This window comes from Melopsittacus undulatus, chromosome 9, assembly GCF_012275295.1.
Source record: "Melopsittacus undulatus isolate bMelUnd1 chromosome 9, bMelUnd1.mat.Z, whole genome shotgun sequence".
In the NCBI taxonomy this organism is placed as follows: domain Eukaryota; kingdom Metazoa; phylum Chordata; class Aves; order Psittaciformes; family Psittaculidae; genus Melopsittacus; species Melopsittacus undulatus.
Window position 1 is genome coordinate 22,808,736 of NC_047535.1, and position 13,536 is coordinate 22,822,271.

At 43.2% G+C, this 13,536-nt stretch overlaps 1 protein-coding gene across 9 annotated transcripts in view; it reads left to right on the plus strand.

Moving 5' to 3' along the window:
- The window catches only part of WNK2 (WNK lysine deficient protein kinase 2), a 119,405-nt gene that overhangs the window by 79,156 nt on the left and 26,713 nt on the right, over nt 1–13,536 (plus strand). For 8 of the 9 annotated variants that reach the window (XM_031049222.2, XM_031049226.1, XM_031049218.2 and 5 more), the window contains 11 exons: nt 728–777; nt 3,093–3,258; nt 3,339–3,455; nt 3,617–3,784; nt 4,591–4,636; nt 6,719–6,835; nt 7,290–8,293; nt 9,273–9,345; nt 10,601–10,656; nt 10,734–11,419; nt 12,587–12,801. In XM_031049222.2, the coding sequence (XP_030905082.1) occupies nt 728–777; nt 3,093–3,258; nt 3,339–3,455; nt 3,617–3,784; nt 4,591–4,636; nt 6,719–6,835; nt 7,290–8,293; nt 9,273–9,345; nt 10,601–10,656; nt 10,734–11,419; nt 12,587–12,801 (2,698 nt within the window). The remainder of the gene's footprint in view (nt 1–727; nt 778–3,092; nt 3,259–3,338; nt 3,456–3,616; nt 3,785–4,590; nt 4,637–6,718; nt 6,836–7,289; nt 8,294–9,272; nt 9,346–10,600; nt 10,657–10,733; nt 11,420–12,586; nt 12,802–13,536) is intronic. The other variant, XM_031049220.2, reaches the window with a different exon arrangement.

Below are 13,536 nucleotides of genomic sequence, written 5' to 3' on the forward strand. Positions count from 1 at the left end.
AAAATATATATTTATTAATATATTGGGGGTGTGTGAATATACATACAGCTATATATGTGCACATGTGTGTCTGTGTACATATTTGGTACATTTTCATAGTAGGGCCAGTAGCAACGTCAGCACAAATTCTGTGACAAGTCTACCCAATGCAAAGTCACACTGTCACTGTCTGTCCTGCCACTGCAACCAGTGAAAAGGGGAAGATTTTAGGGAAAATATCTATGATGTAGAGAGCAAGAGGAGATGCTGTGAGGGCAGTGTTTTTAAACTGAGTTTTCATCTTGTATTTGTAAGTTACCCAGAAATACTCACAAAAAGCCAAATACAGTGAAAATAAACTACGTATTTCAGGAAAATATACAAAGCAATGAAGCAAATTAGCTTATACTTTATACCCATTCAAAAATAAAATTAGGTGTGTGTTGATGTGCACTGGTCCTGCAATCAAGTTTTCCCATTGTGGCAAGAACTCTTTCGGTTCTTTCACCACTTCTTCTGCTTTAGAGACAGCAAGAAGGGAAGTAGCATATTAGTGGCTCTGTCTTAAAAGAGAAAGTGATGCTATGGACAGAAGTAATGTGGGGAGGGTAAAATGAGTTATTTACTTCAAGTTTCAAGAAGTTAAATGGAATAGTTATTGGTGTCTTAACAGCAAAACCTTTCTTAAAGGTATTTTTCATCTGCCGTTACAATGCACTTACTTAAATTACTTTTTCTTACATTTTAGGAGCAGGCAATACAGGACAAACTTCAAACTCTGTCACAGAGCTGTGAAAGGTATCATTATAATCTCTTCAGCATTAGAAATGTTTTCTTTCTGGAGGCTGTTTTTCCTCTTTCTCTTTGCAAGACTAGGTCAAATGCCTGCCCTTTGCCTTGGGCAGGGGCTTGAAGATGGAAGGGTACACATCTAGTGAGAAAGCTGCAGATGTGCTGTGTGCCTATTTTGGCCCCTCCAACTCTTTTAATTCTCTAGACTGAGTGCTGCTTCCTAGGCTTGATGTGTGTATGACAGCTTTCATTTCAACATGTAACTTCTCTTTTTGCTCAGGTAACTGAAGTGGTACAGTCCCTGGGTCTGCTGTTGACTCTGTATAAAAATATGTTGCTGCAGTATAATTTGGTATATAGTTTATTCTCTCTTTTGGAATAAATTGGGTATGCCTGTACCACCTTCTGTAATGATCTCCCCCAGGTATGTTAAAGGGAGCAGTTTACCAGTGACTTACGTTGAATCACTCAAACGGTTTCGTTACAAGTGGTAAAACACACAGCCAAAGCCTGTTCTATGGTTTTGCAGTACATGAGGTCACCCTCAAGCTTAGTAACGCTAATCACAGAAGTAACAATAACCCTAAGAGGCAGCTCAGTACTCTTCAAAAAAAAAAAAGCGAATTCCAGTTTTTGACAGCCCTCATCTGCCTGTTTCTGTAATCAAAATCAGAAGGGGAAACATCAAGGTTTAGAGGAACCACTGAGGAAGAGCCCTGGAGAGGAAGGCTCACTGCTAGACTGGAGAGGGGCTGAATGGGGCACGACTCCCCTCCCCAGGCATCTGCTGCTTCTGTGCTACAGCTCCTAATTTAGCACCAGCAGTACGCTAGATGTTTCAGGGTTGGGATAGGGATAAGGTAGATACGGACAGTGTATGTTCATAAGCAGCTGAATACCTTCCATATGGCAAGAGCCAGCACCAGTTCAGCCTTACTGATTATAAAGCTTTGGGTTAAGGATGTTAGTGACATTTTTCTGTGAAATCTCAATTTTTCATGACTACAGGTGAGTTCTGACTATAAGTGAGATAGACAAAATGAGTTCTCTTTGTCTACCTAGCCCATTGTTGAAAGGCACATCAAATTTTCAGTCATCTTTTGAATTGTAATGTGCCTGTTCCAGAGTTGTGTTTGAAAATCTGAACTTTCCTGACTGCCACAGTGTGGAGAGTCTGTGTCAGCTCCCGCCTCATAATCTCAGGGGGATCTCTCCTTGATTCAGGTGCATGGATAACTCCATGCTAGAGCTGGGTTGTGCATTTGTACAGTTGGAGGGTAACAGCATGGGAATCAAATGGCTGGCTATTGCAGCAAGGGTGTGATCTAGAATATATCTAGTGCACAAAATCTGTTTACTTCCCTAATAAACAAGTTACACGTACAAGGTAGCTGCAAAGGGAGTAGAAATAAACTGCAACTAGTATAAAACAGGAACTGACAGCTGTAAATTCAAGAAAGGGATCCATAGGTTAGGCTTAAATACTTTTATGCCTGCCTGCCTGAATGAACACAGGAGTAGATTGTCCAGGAAGGTGATGAAATTTCACAGGGGCTTTGTAAGATCAGTTTATACACAACTGTGTGAGGACTGGTTTAGACAGAGCTGATCATACCTAGGGGTAATAAAATAGGCCAGATGGCCTGACAGAGTTTCTTCCTGATGTGGTTTTTATGAACCTCTGAAAATTTCCTGCAAATTACTTACATGTTGGGATCTTCTGTGCATGTCGTATTAAAATCAGACTGTTAGCTGCTCTTTTGACTGCTGAAAGTAATATAGTGTTGCTAGCTGGTCATCTAGGATATTGGGGCACAAAATCTCTTTCTGATCCCTGAGAACTGCAAAGAGAGAAGAGTCAGTGTTTTACAGGATGCTATGCTGACTTCTCTTTCATCTCCAACAAACCTCACCTGACCTTGTTTAGACCTTCTGCTGTGAGTGCAGATGGGCAGGGGTTGAGAAAACTGGACCTTAGAAAAACAGCCACTTCTCTGAATTTGTGGAGTTCAGAGGACTGTCAGGATCCCTGAAGTGAAAGGATTAGGGGAATGTAGTGATTTATGAAGAGTGATGGTAGTTTCCCTGTGGTATTGGCAGAAACGTTAATAGACCGTTCCTTAGCAGTATGGTAGCCAGGGCATGTGCCCGAGTTGAAGTAATTCCCTTCACTTACTGATCATATTCCAGTAGTTGGCTACGTTTAGGCCAAAAGTGTGCAGATGTGTACTTCGGGTAGTCTTTGTTGTTGTTACCTATGCATAACTATTGTGCCTAATGGTGGTTTTATTTTGGGGGGTTTCTTCCTTTCTATTACAAAGCTACATGAGTCCAGATGTTGCTTCAGGTAAAGAGATGAGTGACAGCTTTGAAGGAGCAATAGGAAGTGGAAAACAAGAAGGAAAGTCTTCAAAGAAACATAAGAAATCTACACGTGCACGTTCACGCCAGGAGAAGTCCAGCAGACCCAAACTGACCATATTAAATGCAAGTACAGTCTCTCTGAGGGTGACTTTGGGATTCCTTTGCCTTTGCCAGAAATAACTGTTGTTAATCTTTGCCTGCAGGTTTGTAACACGGGGGATAAGATGGTGGAGTGCCAGCTTGAAACACACAATCACAAAATGGTAACTTTCAAGTTTGATTTGGATGGTGATGCACCAGAGGAAATTGCTACTTACATGGTAAGACTTGGTTATGTGATTGTCTCCAGTCTCTTGGTGCACCAGGTTGCTTCTGCTAATTTGTTCTCATGTGCTTATTGTCCAAGTGTTCTAGTAGTTGAGGAATGGAGCATTAATGGAAAAGTTACTGTGTTCCTCTTTATTTTCATGTGGCCTTATAGGTAGAGAATGAATTCATATTGCAGAGTGAAAAAGAGACATTTATTGAACAAATGAAAGATATTATTGATAAAGCAGAAGATATGCTCAGTGAAGATACAGAAGGAGAAAGAAGTTCTGATCAGGGAATGAGTCCCCAGCAAGATACCGATAGACTGGAAATGGGTGAGGTAAGAAATGTTAAATAAAGATTTCTAGCTTGATTCCTTAGAGCCAGTTACTGTAAATTAATGTTACATCGTGTGTTAAAAAAATGTTTCTTAGCTAGAAAAAAATAATGTTTTTACTCCATTAAAGCTTACAATGTGAGTGCTTCTTGGAATGATGCTCCTCTTGCATTGATAGGATGGAGAATTGGGTGAAGAGAAGCCTAATCAGGTTCAACAGGGGCAAGTGCAAGGTACTGCACCTGGGGAGGAAGAACCCATGTACCAGTACAGTTTGGGCTGACCTACTGGAGAGCAGTTCAGCTTGGAAGGACCTGAGAGTACTGGTAGATGATAAGTTGACCGTGAACTGGCAGTGTGCCCTTGAGCCAGGAGAGACAAGAGTATCCTGGGGTGCATCAGGAGGAGTGTGGCAGCAGGTAGAGGGAGATGATTCCTCCTCCTCTGCTCGACCCTGCTGAGGCCACATTTGGAGCGCTGTGTCCACTGCTGGGCTCCTCAGCACAAGGAAGGCAAGGAGCTGCTGGAGAGGGTCCAGCAGAGGCCACAAGGATGATCAAGGATCCGGAGCATATCTTACGAGGAGAGATTGCAGGAGCTGAGCCTGGTTAGGGGTTGCCCAGGGGGTTGTAGAGTCTTCCTTTCTGGAGACATTCAAAACCAGCCTGGATGAATTCCTATGTAGCCTGCTCTGGGTGTCCCTGCCTTGGCAGTGGGGTTGGACTGGATGATCTCCAGAGGGCCCTTCCAACCCTAATGATTCTGTGTTCAGAGACAGTTCTATTGTTTTGTTTCTGCTTTTTCAACAGGAGAAGCGGCAGTCTCAGACGAAGACACCTGTGTATCAGCAGAATGGTAAGTGTGCCTTTGAATAAGCTTTAAGGTAGTCATGAGTTTGCCAGATTCAGGAAGAAACTCACCAGTTCCTGGTGGTTGGGAATATATCTGAAATACAGGTGTAAGCGTGGTCCCTGCTGTTAGCAACCTGGATGATCACTGGGCTATTCTGCATGAATCTCACATCTGAGGACTTTTAGGGAAGCCCTGGGTTGCATGAGCTGATGATCAGTGATGAAGAAGTCGAGAAGGTACAGGCAAGCAAACTCTTTTCACAACCATGACTACATTTGCAAGAGAAAGCTAAAATATTTATGTTTTTGTTGGTAATTGAGTTGACACACAAAGAGCTGTGGTCAGCGGTTCAATGTCCAGCTGGAGACCAGTAATGAGTGGTGTCCCTCAGGGATCGGTGTTGGGACCGGTCTTGTTTAACATCTTTGTCAGTGACATGGACAGTGGGATTGAGTGCTCCCTCAGCACGTTTGCTGATGACACCAAACTGTGTGGTTCAGTTGATACGCTAGAGGGAAGGAATGCATCCAGAGGGACCTTGACATGCTTGTGAGGTGGGCTGATGCCAACCTCATGAAGTTTAACCATGACAAGTGCAAGGTCCTGCACCTGGGTCGGAGCAATCCCAGGCACAGCTACAGGTTGGGCAAAAAGGAAATTCATGGTAGTCCTGCGGAGAAGGACTTGGGGGTGTTACTCAATGAGAAAATGAACATGAGCCGGCTTCAGTGTGCGTTTGCAGCCCAGAAAGCCAACCGTATCCTGGGCTGCATCAAAAGAAGTGTGACCAGCAGGTCAAAGGAGGTGATCCTGCCCCTCTACTCTGCTTTTGTGAGATCTCACTGGGAGCATTGTGTGCAGTTCTGGTGTCCTCAACATAAAAAGGACATGGAACTGTTGGAACAAGTCCAGAGGAGGCCACGAGGATGATCAGGGGACTGGAGCACCTCCTGTATGAAGACAGGCTGAGAAAGTTGGGGCTGTTCAGCCTGGAGAACCTGTGTGAAGACTTCATAGCAGCCTTCCAGTATCTGAAGGGGGCCTATGGGGATGCTGGTGAGGGACTGTAGTGATAGGACAAGGGGTAACGGGTTGAAACTTAAACAGCAGAGGTTTAGACTGGATATAAGGAAGAAATTCTTTACTGTGAGGGTGGTGATGCACTGGAATGGGTTGCCCAGGGAGGTTGTGAATGCTCCATCCCTGGCAGTGTTCAAGGCCAGGTTGGATGAAGCCCTGGGTGATATGGTTTAGTGTGAGGTGTCCCTGGCCATGGCAGGGGGGTTGGAACTGGATGATCTTAATGTCCTTTCCAACCCTAACTATTCTATGACATATCTAACCCAGAAATTTTCAGCTACACTGTGTTACACGTTCGTATCTTATGGGTTTTACAGACAAATGGAATGGGAAGGGAATTGGCCTTTGGTTCTCTCTATAAGTTCATGCTGGTGAGAAAAATGAAACCTCTGCTGAAGGAAAAAACATTTCCATAATTCCTGTTATTGCATGTGGTGCTTTATTTACTCCGTGCTGAACAGGGCAGAAGGATAAATGAAAACTTCCTTTACGAGTCCAGAAACTGTGAAACCTCCAAACTAGACTTTCTGCTCAAAAGCTCTGGTTTATTTTTTTCATGTAAGCATCACAGAATTTTTTCAGTCCACCTTTTTTAACATAACCTTTATATTTATACTAATGAAAGTTTGAAAGTGTATCTAGTTCTGGTTTGCCGTTGACATATGCCAGGCTTTGAAATTAAATGTAGAAGAAAATAGTAACTAGAAAATTTCCAACATGGAAAAGTTGAACTGGATGAACTTTAACAAATCTTTCATCATGAGAAAATGTTTACAGCACGTAACTGTTACTCTTTGGGAAGTGTGAATGCTTGAAAATTACTTAAAATATGTGGCAGAATCAGGAGGCAGAAGGGATGACAATCAAATTAGGAGTTAATCTTAGCTACTGTTGTAGACACTCTGATTTTCTTCTGAAACACAGAAATTGAGACTAGGTTTTGATAGATGACCTGGAATGAATGGGAACTACTCCATTTACTTTTTCTTTTCTTTCTACCTCTAGTTTTGCATACTGGGAAAAGGTGGTTTATTATATGTCCTGTTGTGGAAAACCCTACTACTGATGCACCAGAATTTTCCCCACCAGTACCTCAGAGTACACAGCAGTTGGAAGGGCCAGGTATTTACAAGCATTACAGAAAATATTTTCTTCTCTGAAGCTTGTGTGCCATCTCTCTTCTATTCTCACCTGACTTAGTTGTGGTCATTTCCCTTCATTTAGTCAGAAGAAGAAAATGGTGAATGTTCTTCAGTCATGCATTTTGTGTTCCTGGAATTGAACCCAATTGGCAATGTTTGTCTTGAGTTTCAGGAAAGTCTCAGTGTTTTAACCCCCCCGCCTTACACTATAAGGTAGCTGAAGTTCTAGTCACTGCTTTTTCAATAAGCAGTGTCTTTTCAGTGACATATTTTTGCATACTCTGAAATTTTAGGTCTAATTTGGCTTGTATAACAGTTATTTTCTGATGGGAAGAATTTGTGGGTTACAGCTGGATGTGGTTATCGTTCATATAATTTTCTTTAATTCCCTGTGGCTTATTAAAAAGTTATGGTGATGTCTGTGTTCTCTCCAGACTCAGAGCAGCCAGATGACCAGCCTGTGGTGATGGATCCACCTGGTGCCCTATCTGATCAGCAGACATGTGACAGCCCTGTTGGAGTGTCTCCCTCTTTGGCACAAGTTCCTGCCACAGCATCTTCCATCTGTTTACCGAGCCAGGTGGAGTTTCCAGCTTCAGCACAACCGGAATCTACTCCAAGTATACTGGAACAGCCAGCCACCAACAGCAGTCAGCTGGAATATTCTCCAATGCCGGCTCATCCTGGCACTCCTGTCCCCTGTGCTGCCTTGTTGGAGGGGCCGCCTGATGCTGCCCCGAGCCTGCAGCCGCAGCCTGACGAGGGCACATGTGTCCCTGACGTGGAGATCGCATGTTGCAGTGTTGGGCCGCACAGGGCAGTCCCTGCAGCCCCCACAAAGGCAGCAGAGCTCTGCCCGCTCCAGGTGCTCCCGGATGCCATCGTGCTGGAGCGGCAGCCCGTGGCGCAGGTCCCTGTGCTGCCAGAGCCCAGCCAGCCCAGTGCGGTGCAGCATCCCTTTGTGAGCCCGTCGTTCCCTGCAGCCACCACGGCCGATCCTCTTGCTGTGGTGGGGTCTCAGCTCCAGAGCCCGACACAGGGGCCAGCACCTGCAGCCCCACAGCACGCCGCAGGGGTCGCTCTGCTGCAGCAGCAGCCTCCCGGCACGGCCGAGTCCGACGGAGAGGGGCCTCCCAGGGTGGACTTTGTCGACAACACCATAAAAAGCCTCGATGAGAAGCTGCGCAATTTGCTTTACCAGGAATACGTTCCTACTTCCTCTGCATCGGCAGGGACCCCAGACATTTCTGCCCCCTTGGAACAGGGCGACAGTGAACTTCACTTGCCGCCTTTTCCTGAAGATCAAGTTCCCTCGTTGGTGTTGGATTCGAGAGAATCAGGCCATAGTGTTGCAGACCCCAGCCAGGAGGTGAAAGCTGCTGCTGAGGCCCCATCGGTGCCACTCATAGCACCCAAGATGTTGCCCTATCCAGGACTGGTAAGTCCAGTGGTGGCTCTGCCCCTTGTTACCCCAAAGAGCAAAGCTCAGAACCAATGTCTATATACATTGAACCATGTCTATGTACATGTCCTGTGGTAGGACATGTGTAGGTTTCTTGCTTTTCTAAACATGTTGCATGTCTGCTACTGGGTGTATTCTGTCTGTTGGCTGCTTTCCAATGTGAAAGTTCTCTTAAATTTTTACCATCATTTTACATTAATAAAATTTGGCTCATTTGTGAAAACCAAACTTTTATTTACCCAGTGTCTCGATTGTGCCCTGTATTGCATTATTTCAAGTAAGACCCTGAGTTTATGAAATTCAACAGATTTGCAGCACTTTCTGCTAGATCGGTGTGTATCTTACCTGAAAAGTAGTATTTCTGGATATAGGTATATCACCATTAGTAAGGATGAGGCTGTTCTGTGTAGTGTTAGCCAGGTGCACTATATCAACTGCTTGAAAAATCCAGTATGTTACAGGCAAGATGCCTGCACTTGAGTAACTCACTAATGACTTTCTACAGCAGATAAAATTCTCCCTTTCTGAAAGGTCTTGTGTCTCTCAAATAATTTGTCCTATTAAAATGTGTGCCAATAGGAAGAAAGAGAGGCAGAATTTCTGAAGACAGACATACAGATGAAGAAGCTACAGTCTGGCTGGAAAAGCAAACTGGAACAAAACCCCAAACAGAGATATATATAATTGAGTTTGGGGTTTTGGGATGTTTTTTTAGCCTGTTTTTTACTAACTTAGGCTACAGTTCCCTCTGTGAGACTGCTACTGCTTTTTCATTTCTTCCCAAGGGAACGGGAAAAACAGAGGAGTTGAAGGAAGTGCTAGAAGGTCACCTTCATAGACACTAAAATAGTTTAATAGTCCACAATAGTGTGAGAGCAGAGAGAGGAGGAGAAGGCATCACCTTTCTACTTTGTGTGGGACTGACATGCTTTTTCTTTCTTCTTTGTACCGAAAGTATGAAAAGTCAGAGGTCACCGGCATCAGTGCCTGCTCCTCAGAAGGAAGAGGTGGGTCAGCAAGCAGAAAAGGTAATGTTCCTTTCAGTGCACAGCAGCATCTGTACTAGTGCATGGTCCTCTTCTCCAGTGTCCACTTGCTGCTCACCTTTCTGCAGAGCACTGCCCAGCATAAGGTGTTCCTGATCCTATTTCTAATACAACTAATATTGAACATCTTGCTTCTGTCAAGTTTCCTAGAAAGGAACTGCCTCACGGTGATTTCTTTTAAACCATAAATATGTAATACCTGCCTATGGTGGAGATGCAGGGTGTTCACATGGAAGGCTGTGTTCCAGATAATTAATTTCCAGTGCCCTTAAAAAGTCCAAACAGAAATTCCCTCAGATTTCCTGGGCTTCATAAAAACATGTTGACAAAAATAACATGCTTGAGGGTAGTCCCTCTTGGGGGAAGCCTGTTAAACTTTTAAGGAAGTCCCATGGAGAACTAGTAAAGAGCACTTTTAAGTACTTGTAGTTACAATGGAACTTTGTATAGTTACACACAGTAGGAGCCAGTGTAAGAAGCTGGATATTAATTGTCTTGCAACTCATTGTGAGGTTTTAAGGGCTGAGGAACCTAAAACTGTTCATTCTGTCACAGGTGGGGTGGGGAAGCTTGTAATATATATAGCTTTTGAGATTGTTGTGACAAAGCTGGCTACAAGGTTTGTGTGACAACATAGATCATTCTTGTCCTAGTGAACGTAGATCATCCACAGCTTTCAGGTCAGCATGAGAGGGAAGCACTGGGTAGCCTGCATTTGTCTCTCACTACAGACAGAGTATGCAAGTGGAATATAGCATTTTGCAGTAAATTAATGTATCTTAGATACCATCAAGCAGTGATTTTCTGAAATTTCACCATTTCAGAAATATGAAGTGACACATTTTTGCCTTATGTTCACTCTCTGCAAAGTACCAGAAGAAAATGGCTTTATAAAAGGCTTCATTTCTTGGTTTAACTTCAAAAGCAGCATCCAGCTTGTGAAATAATTGCTTCTTGATTACTTCCACTGACACTTTCATTCTTGTGTGCTTCTGTGGTCTCGGTGCCCACCTTTTGAGCTTTTAATTTCCACAATAGATCGAAGAGAGTGTCTACTACCTGCAGATATTTTATATGGGCATCGATATTGCCTCCTGTATTACAAAGATTGTATAGTTAAATTATTCCTCAGTGCTACACTTCATCATGCTTCAGTTTATCACACTAAACACATTGGCTTTTATTATACTAAAGCATTCCAGACATGATTTTTTTTTTTTTCCAACTTGTAAAACAGGTTCAGCTGCAAGCATCACTTCAACTCCGGCTGCTACAGCAAAAGGCCTTCTTCAGGTAACCAGAAACAAGGAGCAGTTTTATGCTTGATTGTTACAGCTACTTTCAATGTTAATCTCCATTATTTTCTCCAGGTTACACCTACATCTTCAAGCGTAACTAAGCAGATGGAAACTTCTAAAGGGAGCGAGAAGGCAAAAACTATGAAACTGTCTGCACACACAGAAAATGTAACACAGATACCTACAGCAGATGGGGTGATAAATAACCTTCAAAAGGATGATTCTCTAGACTCTGGCTCCTATGGAAAACAAGCTGAAGCTCATGATAGCAGTACACCAGCCAAAACGATCGGCAGGTTTTCAGTGATCAGCACACAAGATGAATTAACTTTAGCAGCGCCGCACTGCTTGAGGTTCTCGGCACCCCCAGATGTCTACTTGGATGAGCTCCCTTCCAGCCCTAATCTAAAAACAGCTGTCCGGCGCATGCCGACAGCCTCCTCTGTTGATGTCCTCTGTGACCAGGGTTCCAGTGATTCTGCTGAGGAGCTATTCCATCGGCAGTCGGCTACTGCTGCCCCACTCTCCCCCCCAAGCAGCAGCACAGCTACTGACTTCATTAAGAAAGCAGCTGCTTTTCTGCAGAGGTCTGGCAAAGCTGGCTCGCCTGGCCTTGATTCCCCTAATGGGCAAGGAGCAAAAATTCCTACCATCAACATCACATCTTTCCACTCGCAGTCATCATACATGAGCAGTGACAATGACTCAGAATTTGAAGATGCAGATATGAAGAAAGAATTGCAGAACCTGAGAGAAAAGTATGTTGGGTTGCAAACAGTGCTGGGGAAGCTTGTGTTAAGATATCCAGGCAGCATCTCTGCGTATGATGAGCAAATACGTGGCTTTCATAGCTGTAATGAGTGCACTGGTTTTGGGCAAATTAGGCATCACTTCCCCCAACATGTCATAGTGCATCCTTTTGCACATCACTTTATTTGTTAGTTCCCTTTAGAAGAATAATTCAGTAATAACATTTTTAAACCCCAAAACATTTCTGCTGTGTTGTCTGGCTTCCTTACTGAAGAACTGTAGTGATATGGTAGCAAACAATACCACTTGTACTGTATAAGATAGTAGGTCCCCAGATGGACACTGTATAAGGCATCATAAAAATAATCTGGATGGCTGCACAGGCAGCTGCTGTAGTGTTCTCTGCACACCCCTATCTGCAAGAGTGATTTAGACCCACTGATATTAGCTTTTACAGTAAATAACCTAGTATCTATCAGGCAGGTAAGACCCTTGCTTCACCTCCCATCGGATCTCGCATCAAGTCATTGGTGCAGGAACCTGTCGTGCTGCCAGTCCTGCGAGCTGACTTCTTTAAATGCAAACATTTCATTTCTTTCCTGGCAGGTGATGGGTAAAAACCAGCAATAAATGTTAGTTTAACCAGAACGCTAAACTGTATCTAAAGAGATAATTGTTTTACTGAATATGGATGATGCATCTTTTGAAAACAGAACTATAGTAATGCAAAACCCCTTAAACAGGCTTTATGACACCATGAAATCTGCATTATAGATAATATGGCTCATGTGCTAGTGGCATTTCTATGGGAATCACTTTTGCCTTTCTCCAAATTGAATTCCTTCAAACTGTTATACATGCCTTGAGAGTTAGCTTTTTTGAAGCCACTGGTTTGAAGAGAGCTCTGAAATAGTTTGGAGTTCAGATCTCTTGTCAAAACCAGTAGTTTTTACTAAGGATGTCAAAAGTCTTTTTAGCTGTCTATAGTTCTGTCTTACAAATGAGTATTTGAGAAGTCAGTCACCACAGGCAGACTGTTGTAATTTCATATATTTTTGGATTGATTGTTTTATAACCAGACTGTATTGTTTCTTTTTTTATAACTGTCTATGCTGTCAGGATGCAGTGCTTCATCAAATACATCTCTAGCAGAGTTCTTTATCTTTTATGTTTAGACATATGAAAGAAATTGCTGAACTTCAGACTCAGCAGAAGAATGAGATAGAGGCACTGTATATTCGGTTAGGGAAGCCCCTTCCTCCCAACCTGGGGTTCCTTCACTCAGCCCCACCAAGCAGCCGTCGCCGAAGAACCAGCAAAAATAAATTGAAAGGTGGAAAACTATTAAACCCTCTGGTCCAGCAGCTCAGGAGTGGCACATCAAGCACAAGTAGGTACACTAGGTTGTTTCCTCAGTTGTTTTGTTAGTGTTGGTTGTGGTTCTGCTGTGCAATTGTGTGGACTGCAGGACATGCAGCAATTTTTCCTTGCTTTCAGTAATGTGGCTCAAGTTTGTGTTCTGCAAACTGGTTTTGCAGTGGGCTTCCTTTGGAACAGGGTTATTCCAGCTGCCCAGTGCTGAACCATGCACACCTCTGCATCAGCTTGGCAGAGAAACAATAGTCTGCTTTAATTTGGAATACAGCCTGGTTACATTTTCTTTCTCCAAATGCAGTTTATTGATGTTTGTATTCACGTCTTAGGTGCTGTTATCCTCTGTTGATTATGTGCTGTATCTTGTGTTGGTTTATTTTCCTATAAGATGCCATATAAATTAGATTATATTGCATTTGCTCCCCCAAAGTCTGGAGGGTAAGAACAGTTATAAAACTGTGATGGATGTTTGGACCATCTGAAACAGTCTGAGATTTTTCAAACAGTAGTACAGTCTTGAGTCATTATCTCTTTGGAAAGTATAAAGTTATAATTCAACTGGGAAATGTTGATATGACTCAGTACCTATTTGTTCAGCAAAATTAAGACAAATCATTTTTATTCTATTCTACTACTTAGTTCATGCTGTTATTTAGAGAACCCTGTGTTTCAAACCTGGTAGCTCTTGATTTCAATGTCGCTGCATCGTAGGTCCACTTTGAATTTCATTGCACCACAGTGAATTGTAGAC